This window comes from Caenorhabditis briggsae (genome assembly GCF_000004555.2).
Source record: "Caenorhabditis briggsae complete genome, chrII, whole genome shotgun sequence".
Lineage (NCBI taxonomy): Eukaryota > Metazoa > Nematoda > Chromadorea > Rhabditida > Rhabditidae > Caenorhabditis > Caenorhabditis briggsae.
The window spans coordinates 15,677,363-15,687,182 of NC_013486.2; the positions used below are offsets into that span (position 1 = coordinate 15,677,363).

At 35.4% G+C, this 9,820-nt stretch overlaps 3 protein-coding genes across 3 annotated transcripts in view; 2 read left to right on the forward strand and 1 right to left on the reverse strand.

Moving 5' to 3' along the window:
• Positions 1-886: 886 nt before the first annotated feature.
• On the forward strand, positions 887-3,692 carry CBG07200 (the record flags this gene model as incomplete). The annotated part of the gene is made up of 6 exons (XM_002632253.1): positions 887-1,201; positions 1,250-1,368; positions 1,957-2,076; positions 2,751-3,104; positions 3,153-3,228; positions 3,318-3,692. 6 exons carry the CDS (start codon positions 887-889, stop codon positions 3,690-3,692), a joined length of 1,359 nt encoding a protein of 452 aa, XP_002632299.1.
• A 1,471-nt stretch (positions 3,693-5,163) lies between these two features.
• Positions 5,164-7,701, reverse strand: CBG07199 (the record flags this gene model as incomplete). Its single annotated transcript, XM_002632252.1, has 8 exons — positions 5,164-5,332; positions 5,901-5,998; positions 6,154-6,239; positions 6,450-6,476; positions 6,714-6,994; positions 7,047-7,208; positions 7,466-7,563; positions 7,618-7,701. 8 exons carry the CDS (start codon positions 7,699-7,701, stop codon positions 5,164-5,166), a joined length of 1,005 nt encoding a protein of 334 aa, XP_002632298.1.
• Positions 7,702-9,081: 1,380 nt separating this feature from the next.
• Positions 9,082-9,820, forward strand: part of CBG25774 — a gene marked incomplete at both ends in the record, with an annotated part of 2,493 nt that continues 1,754 nt past the window's right edge. The window contains one exon of the mRNA XM_045243146.1: positions 9,082-9,148. Within this exon, the coding sequence (XP_045098594.1) occupies positions 9,082-9,148 (67 nt within the window). The remainder of the gene's footprint in view (positions 9,149-9,820) is intronic.

Below are 9,820 nucleotides of genomic sequence, written 5' to 3' on the forward strand. Positions count from 1 at the left end.
TGGAATTCTGAATTTCTGAATTTCTGAATTTCTGAATTTCTGAATTTCTGAATTTCTGAATTTCTGAATTTCTGAATTTCTGAATTTCTGAATTTCTGAATTTCTGAATTTCTGAATTTCTGAATTTCTGAATTTCTGAATTTCTGAATTTCTGAATTTCTGAATTTCTGAATTTCTGAACTTCTGAATTTCTGAATTTCTGAATTTCTGAACTTCTGAATTTCTGAATTTCTGAATTTCTGAACTTCTGAATTTCTGAATTTCTGATATTCTGAATTTCTGAATTTCTGAATTTCTGAATTTCTGAATTTCTGAATTTCTGAATTTTGGAATTTCTGAATTTCTGAATTTCTGAATTTCTGAATTTCTGAATTTCTGAATTTCTGAATTTCTGAATTTCTGAATTTCTGAATTTCTGAACTTCTGAATTTCTGAATTTCTGAATTTCTGAATTTCTGAATTTCTGAATTTCTGAATTTCTGAATTTCTGAATTTCTAAATTTTTGATTTTCTGAATGTCTGAGTTTCTGAATTTCTGAACTTCTGAATTTCTGAATTTCTGAATTTCTGAACTTCTGAATTTCTGAATTTCTGAATTTCTGAATTTCTGAATTTCTGAATTTCTGAATTTCTGAATTTCTGAATTTCTGAATTTCTGAATTTTTTTTCCGATTTTTGGAATTCCGGAATTTTCTATATCTTCAAATTTCTAGAAGGTTCCGAAAATCTTGGATTTTTCACATTTCCCTGAATTACAACTGCATTCAATTATTCAATTTCAACTTTTTTCAGATTCCTCGAATCTCGTACTTGACTAGGACCAGCTCCGCACACATCGATAAGCCCCGCCCACTTCACTAAGCTCCGCCTACTCCCAAAAAAGTCAATGTTGCTCCATCCAACCATATTCCTGATTGGCTGCTCATTGGCATCATTCATTTCTCCCCAATATGTAAATTCCTATGGATATGGATATGCCGTTAATGATCTAGATGGCTCTGGAAATGGAAATAATAACCAAAATTCAAATTCTGTGAATTCGAATTCTGTGAATTTAAACTCTGGAAATTCGAACTCTGGAAATCCAGATCCAGCCCCCAAAGGCGGAAATTCTAGAATTTCTGGATATGTCACTGGAAATAATGGACAAACTGGTGGACAAATTTTGAGATTGGGACCAAATGGCAAATTGTTGATTACGGTAATTTTGACATTGGAGATTTTCGAAAAAAAATCCCAATATTTTCAGAATTGCAACGTTTGCCGGCTGTGTTGTATTGGAAAAAATGTCACTTATGAAATTGAGAATCTTACTGATAGAAGAGATAACAATGTTAATGGCGGGTCTACTACACCAAACCAACCAGAGTAGGTTTCTTTGACAGTTTTCAGCCCTTCAAAGTCATTTTCACAGTTTATCAATGTCAAATTCGTTTTTAGAACCCTTAATTTAGTCTAGTTTCGAATTTTCAGCCCAAAAACCGATATTCGGTGTTTGCGTACTTTTGGGGCTACAGTAATCCAAAAATTGGTAAAAATTCTCAAAAACAAAACGCTAGAAACTTCTAGTTTTTTGCAGTTAAAGCCAAATTTTACGAGAAATCCAAATCTGTAATGAAAAATAATAAAAGATGTCTGCCTACTACTGTAGCTTATATCATTTTGACCCATTTCGAGCTATCTAACATCAATTTTTGAGTAACTTATATTTTGGGATTCAAAATGAGTATAGACATGGGTTTATTTGAAAACTCGGAAATTTCGAGGGGTCGGGTTGTAAGTTCCAACTTGTAACTCAGCCAATTTTCTAGCTAGAAACGTCAGAATAATATTTTGGAATTCGTCAAGCCAAAGAGCTTCAAAATGAGCTTAAACACGCTGAAACCGGACCAAATTTGGCTCAAAAAGCTTCTAAAATCAAAACTTCAGAATTTTTTTCAAAAAAAGATTTTCCAGACAATACGCCACCGCTCCACCACCAACAACTGTCCCACCTCCGCCCCCATGTGTCCCAACAACTACTACAGAGACACCAACTACAACAACTACATCCACTACTACTCCTAGACCGCCATGGTGAGTTAATAGGGACCTTTTTATTAGAAGGTACTGTATTAGGTCACCAGGGCCAAGGCCTAGGCAGTGGCAGGCCATTATGATCAATTTACACAGTAACCTAGTGATTTTGACTCCTTCGGGGCACTCAAAGCCCGCTGGAAGTACCGTAATCAGAAAACCCCGGACCTTCAAATTGACATTTTTGACCAGGGTCCCCCCCTCCCACCTAGGTCAAAAAACACCATCTAGTTAAAAAACACCCCTTGGCCAAAAACACCCTCTAAGTCAAAAAAAAACTCCCTAGGTCAAAAAACACCACATAGGTGTTTAACCCCCTAGGTCAAAAAACACACCCCTAGGCCAAAAACACCCTCTAAGTCAAAAAAAAACTCCCTAGGTCAAAACTCCACCTAGGTCAAAAAACACCACCTAGGTCAAAAAAAGCCACCGCCTAGGTCAAAAAACTCCACCTAGTTCAAAAAATACCACCTAGGTCAAAAACAACACCAAGTCCAAAAAAAACCTTAGGCCAAAAAACACCATCTAGGTCAAAAACACCACCTAGGGCAAAAATGGTCGTTTTCTGATAAATTTTCCAAGTAGCCCAAAATTGTTAAATATGGATTTTTTGAATCTTTCCGCATGTTTAAAAAAATAGGTTTTTTTTTCTGGGAAATGCTTTAAATTTTCAGCATCTACACTGCTCCACCAACCCAACCAACCCAACCAACCCTACCAACAACCCGTAAGTCTGTCCCTTTAATTTTCTTTTTTCAAATTTCCCCAAAATTTCCGTTTTCTCCTCAGTTCTCTATGTTTTTTCCATCTCTAATTTGCTCCTCAGTTCCTCCTCCTCCTGCCACCTATCCAACAATTCCAACCAATGGATATGCCACGTCACCAACACCATCTGGATACCCAACTGCTCCTCCTCCAACTCAAACTACAGTAATCCCAGGGTACCCTGTTCCAGAATGGCCAACAACTGCTCAACCAATTACAACCACTACTCCACAAGGCGGGGAAGTACCACCAGGACCCAATGGGTGCGTTTTTTTGGCTGAAAATTTTAACTGTAAACCTGAAACTTTCAGGAAGTGCTGCTACATCGACTTGCGTACCATCCAAGCAATTGTTTCTTGTGGAGCATTTGGAGGATCTCAGAAAGGGGTAATATATTGTAAAACCTGTAATAGAAGGGCTCCTAATTTTGAGCTTCCAACTAGGAGCATCATAGTTCTAAATTATCCGAATTTCAGTGCTGCTCCAAATCCTGCTCTTCATCTTCCCAATCGAATTCCCAAATTCAACGACAAATTCAAATCAATTTCCAACTTCTGTCCCGTTATTTCGGTCAAATCCCAACACGAATTTCCTGCACCGACGCCGTCAGATTCGGAATCGTTGAATCCAGAGAAATTGATGGTGTTTGTCCTCCACAGTACTCTCCATTCCCAACTGTAGAACTGCCAACGGTCCGCCCGGATGGTGAGCAACCAACTACAGTAACCCCTCCTGGGCAAGTTGTTATTCCAACTAATGGACCATCTGATGCCTACGTGAAACCACCAACAAGCTCTGTGGCTGCTGCTTCGCTGCTGACTGTAGTTTTGGCTACTGTACTTTGTCTTTGAAGTCTAATTTTCAATTTTTTAAAATTATTAATTTATATTACTTAAATTTCGCTCAAAAAATTTTTTCGTAAAAAATAAAGTATTTCATGCTGTCAAATTTGAATGTTTTGTTTTCTAGAAATCTCCAGATTTTTGAAAAAACTTGAAATTTCCAAATTCTGAATTTTCTCAAAACTGAATTTCTAGAGTTTTCCAATTCTGCATTTTTTTCTGGAACTTTCCAGATTGTTTTTTAACTCAAAGTCTTCGATTTTTTGTATTTTTAGAATTTGTGAAACTTTAGAACTTTCTAAATTTTCAAAAAAAAATTTCAGAAATGCGACTTTTTCAAGTTTTCTGGAATTTTTAAATTCTTTGAAATCTTGGAACTTCCGGATTTTCTGAGGTTTCTAGATATTTCTTAGGCTTGTGGGTACTCATTTTGAAGCTCTCAACAAGCCAAGCAATGCTTTAATGCAAACCTTCAGTCTCAGGTCAATATTTAAGAAGTGACGGTAACTTTACCACCACCGTCATCACTTATTTTGAGTATCTTGATCCCTTTTATCTTGTTTCTTTTTTGCAGAAAAGCTATAAAACTACTATATCTAATTTCCACGAATTGAGAACTTTAAAATAAGCTCACAGAAACCTATGTTTGGCTGATTTCGAATTTTGGCACATTTTCGTGGTGGGACCAAAAAATTTTTTTTTGGAATATAGGCTTGTGGGTACTTATTTCGAAGCTTTCAACAAGCCAAACAATATTTCAAGAAGCATTTTCAGTGCCAGATCAATATTTAAGAAGTTACGGTACTTTTACCTTCTACGGAATTTGTCAAACGTGTTTGAATCTTCAAATTTCTTAATTTCTTTCCTAGAAACTAAAAATTTGTACACATTTAGATTTAACAAATTACGAGCTTCAAAATGAGCACCACAAGCCCATTTTTTCTGAAAAAAAGTTTTTTTCGGGTCCCCCCCACATAAAATGTGACTAAAATCGAAATTCGCCGAATGTAGGCTTGTGGGGGCTTATTTTGAAGCTCTCAAATTGCTAAACATTAATATACATGTCATTTGTTTTACACGGCAAAAATAAACGGTTTATTTTGACTTAAATAAAAAATAGTGCAAAATCAATATTCGCAGCTCTCCGAGCTGTCTGAGCTCGAGAATCTTCCACCACCGTACCCTCCACCATGCCCATATCCACCATTATGCCCATCACCTTGTCCTTGGTGCTTTAGTCTTGGTCGGTGACCGTATACAGTTCATTTCCAGCCAATTTGTCTGCCAAGAGTTCAAGCTCAAGTTTTGGAGTTCCACAGCATACATAGCATTCCAAGTTGCTCCGTTTCTTATGGGAAATTGATAAACTTCAATGTCGTTAGAAAAAATTCGGAACACAGAATTGTCAAGTCTGAACAAAAAAAATTTGAGGTGTGGCCTTTAAAAATCCAAAAAAAATCCAAAAAAAAATGTTTTTAACTCACTTCATAGAAATCTGAAAAGGCTGACCCAACTGATAAAGTGGTGGTCCAAATACCTCTATGCCCCAGAGAGCACCAGCAGCATTATTGAAAATTGTATGTTGATTTGGCATGTCTTGTCTGATATGAATTGGGATTTGTGTTGGTGAGATAAAACTGACGCGAAGTCTGAAAAAAAATTGGTCCATATCTTTTTTCGCCTCATTTGGAATTTAACTTGATTGTCTCTACTGGATATGTTAGGTTGAGAGCTTTAAAATGAGCCCCCACAAGCCTATATTTGGCTAATTTTGATTTTTGGCACATTTTCGTGTTGGGACCCCCCAAAAAAAATTTTTTAACCTGGCCTTGTGGGTACTCATTTTAAAGCTCTTACCAAGCCAAACAATAATGCAGTAGGTGATTTCAGTGTCAGATCGATATTTGAAGAGTTACGGTACTTTTACCCCCTCAAACCTACTGGTGGGGAGCTCATTTTAAAGATCTTGACCCTTTTAATCTGTTTATCTTTGTCCTAAACGTCAGAAAACATTCACTATTAGAATTAGCAACTAAGGATCTTTAAAATGAGCCCCCACAAGCCTATATCCTGCTTAATTCGATTTTTGGCACATGGGACCCTATGTGCGAAAAAAGTTTTTTTTTGAACCTTGTGGGTACTCATTTTAAGGCTCTTGACAAGCTAAATTCAAAAATATCAAAAACATTTCGGGTTACTGTAGCTTTCAAAACTCACGATGATGGTTGACTGGATACGGTACCATTCCATGTAAGAACATCGCCTATCTCCATGGGTCGAGAAAATGAGATATTTGGACCAACGAAATTTCCAAACTACATTTAATTATAATTCGATTAGGTCAATTAAATAATTAAAAGTGCATCTCACCAATCGATTACAATCCAAAATTTGGGACGCCGAATTTTGGAAAATTCCCAGAAAAAAAATTAGAAAAATTGTGGTTTTTAACATTTTGAAAATAAGAAACCAGATTCTTTGAGAGGGTTTTATAAAAATTTTGCGGAAGAGAAATATTAAAAAATCGAAACCCATAAAAGTTTTGCGGGGATGCTGCTGAAATTTTATATTCTGGAAATCATTGTAAAAAATTTGGTTTTTGATGTTTAGGTTGTTTCGTTTTGTCCTGATGGCGGATAAACTATCATATTTAAATTAAGCATGTTGAGAGCTGCAAAATGAGCCCCACAAGCTTAAATTTGGCTAATTTCGATTTTTGGCACATTTTCGTGGTGGGACCCCATTTAAAAAACTTCTAAAAAATACCGTAACTTCTTAAACATTCAGATGGCACTGAAAATAACTTTTGAACTATTGTTTATCTTGCCAAGAGCTTCAAAACGAGAGTTATTCACCACGAAAATGTGCCAAAAATCGAAATCAGGCAAATATAGGCTTGTGGGGGTTCACTTCAAAGCTCTGAATCTGCTGAATCTGAACATGAATTTATTTTCAGGACGAAAATAAATGACAAAATGTACAAACAAAGGTTTATTTGAACAAAAAGAATGGTGCAAAATTAATATTCACAACTTTCCGAGCTCTCAGAGCTCGAGAATCTTCCACCGCCGTATCCTCCACCATTTCCATGTCCTCCACCGTGTCCACCACCATGCCCATGCCCTGGCCTTCTTGTCCTTGGTGCCCTAGTCGTGGTCGGTGACCGTATACAGTTCATTTCCAGCCAATTTGTCTGCGAATAGTTATCTAACATTCCCCAATAAGTTATAGCATTCCAATTCGCAGTTCTTATGGGAAATTGATAAACTTCAACGTTGTTAGAAAAAATTCGGAACGCAAGATAGTCAAGTCTGAAAGGGGAAATGTGAAATCATTTCAAAAAAATCCAAAAAAAAAACTAACTTCACAGAGATCTGAAAAGGCTGACCCAACTGAAGAAGTGGTGGTCCAAAAAGCTCTCTGCCCCATCCCCCATTATTATTATTAAAAATTGTGTGTTGTTGTGGCATGTCTTGTCTGATATGAAGTGGGATTTCTGATGCGGTGGCCAAATTTGCGCCAATTCTGAAAACGTGGTCCACCTTTTTCCTAGAGATCAATATAAACATGTTTCCTGAATTCGATAGGTTGAGAGCTTTGAAATGAGCCCCCACAAGCTCATATTTGGCAAAATTTGATTTTTGGCCCATTTTCGGGGTGGGACAAAAAAAAAAGTTTTTGAACCTGGCCTTGTGGGTACTCATTTTGAAGCTCTCAACAAGCCGAATCCAAAAATATCAAAGCTTTCGTTTTTCCAGGTTACTGTAGCTCTCAAAACTCACGTTGATGGTTGACTGAATACGGTACCATTCCATGTAATAACATCGCCTATCTCCATGGGTCGAGCAAATGCGATTTTTTGGCCAACGAAATTTCCAACCTATAGTTAATTATGATTTAATTAATCTAATTAACTTAGAAGAAACCATATTACCAATCGATTACAGTCCAAAACTTGTTGTGCTATGGAATTTTTGAAAAATCCCAGAAAAAACAAACATGTTATGGTTTTTAACATTTTGAAACTGAACTTTTTGGCTTTCTGAAAGGGTTTTTATAGAAATTTTGAAACAAAAAAAATCCGATACTATAAAAAATTCGGTAGATGCTGCTGAAATCATAAAAAATTGATTTTTGATGTTAAAAATTTTTTTGGGGGAAAATTTTTTCAAAATCGTGGTTTGTAGATATTCAAAAAACAACTATAAAAATTTTAAATTTTTCAATAAACAGGAAATTTGAAAAAATTTTTAAAAAATTTTTTTTCGCATTTTTTGAAATAATCGAAAGAGGTTTTCTCTTTTTAGGTTGTTTCGTTTTGTCCTGATGGCTAACAAACTATCATATTCAGGTTTAGTAGTTTGAGAGCTTTAAAATGAGCCGCCACAACTCAATATTTGGCTAATTTCGATTTTAGCACATTTTCGTGGTGGGACCCAGAAAACTAATTTTTTCAAACTTAGGCTTGTTGGTACTTATTTTAAAGCTCTTAACAAGCCAAACAATATTTTAATAATTAACTTTAATGTCAGGACAATATTTAAGAAGTTACGGTGTTTTTACTACCACTTTTTTACACACCACCACTCATTTGGCAGACCTTGACCCTATTAATTAATTTAATGTTGTCCTAAAGAACAAATAATGTTTTTATTCAAATTAAGCAATTTAAGGACCAAAATTTTTTTTTCGAATATAGTCTTGTGGGTAATCATTTTAAAGCTCTTTTCAAACCAATTTCAAAAATTTCGTTATTATTTTTATCGGACCAAAAATGAAGGAGTTAGAGCTGTTTGAACTTTTTATCCGTTTTATTTTAATTAAGTTTTGTTTACGAGTGTTCCTTATGCTCCTTCTCGTCGTCTTCCTCTTCTTCTTCTTCTTCTTCTTCTTCTTCTTCTTCTTCTTCTTCTTCTTCTTCTTCTTCTTCCCCCCCTCTCTCTCTCTCTCTCTCTCTCTCTCTCTCTCTCTCTCTCTCTCTCTCTCTCTCTCTCTCTCTCTCTCTCTTCCTATCGAACAAACGTCCACTACTCGAGGCCTTGCTGGTGAGAGATAAGGGGAAAAGAGAAGAGGGCAGAGAAAATGACAGAAAATTCTTTCTCTCACTCTCACTCTCTATTTCTATTCGTCTTGGTGAGAACATTGCATTTTGGGTTTGTGCAAAAAAAATGTCTTATTTTCTAGTCTTAATTTTGAAATTTTGGTTTTTATTAATAAGAAATTGTGTTAATAAGAAAAAACACATTTTTGTTTATACGAAAATGTTCTTTTAAATTTTAATTGAAGTTTTGGAGAAAATGCTTTCTTAATAAGAACATTTATTAGTAAGAAAATTTTTAACAAGAAAATGTCTTAATAAGAAAATTATTTTTTTTTTATTTCAGGAACACTTCAAAGAATGGCAGCAGCTGCACCAGCCGGACAGGAAAGAGAAATCCCAAATTTAGATTGGTATTTGGGATTGGGTGAGTTTTTGAAAATTTTGGAATTCAAAAAATTCCAAAAAAAAGTTTTTTTTCAATTAATTTTTTTTCATTTGTTGTCTAAATCGAAGAAAATATCTCGAAATTTAAATTTCTTAGACTGCTTTGAATTTTTGGATTTATATAAAAATTTATGAATATTCAAAAAACATCAATACTATTACTCTTGTCCGAAATCAATGCACGTTGCGGCCGAGAAAACAACGGTGGGCGGAGCTTAGCTCCCACAGAGAGAACCTTACTGTATTTTTCAAATTATTGCACGCGCCTTTAATACAGTACCTCAATATTTATCGAATTTTTTCGCTTGTTTCTGTCTAATTTTGTGTAATTCTTATCAATCTTTAATTTATTTTTCTCATAAAATAGAAAAAAAACAGCCAAATAGGGCCCAAAATAAAAAAAACGTCCGAGGTACGGTATTTAAAGGCGCATGCATCAATTTGTTTTTTCGCTGTGCGACCGAAGGGGTACGACGAATTCGAACGTTTTCAAAATCGAACAGACCTAAAGTCGAACTGATTCAAATCAGAACAGTGTCTTTCTAGAACAAGTATCAAAACAGAACAAGGAAAAAATCGAACTGTTCTAATTCGAACTGTCCCAAATTGGAACGCTGTTAGCCGGAGAGCGCGCTTGCATTTCTCTTTAAAT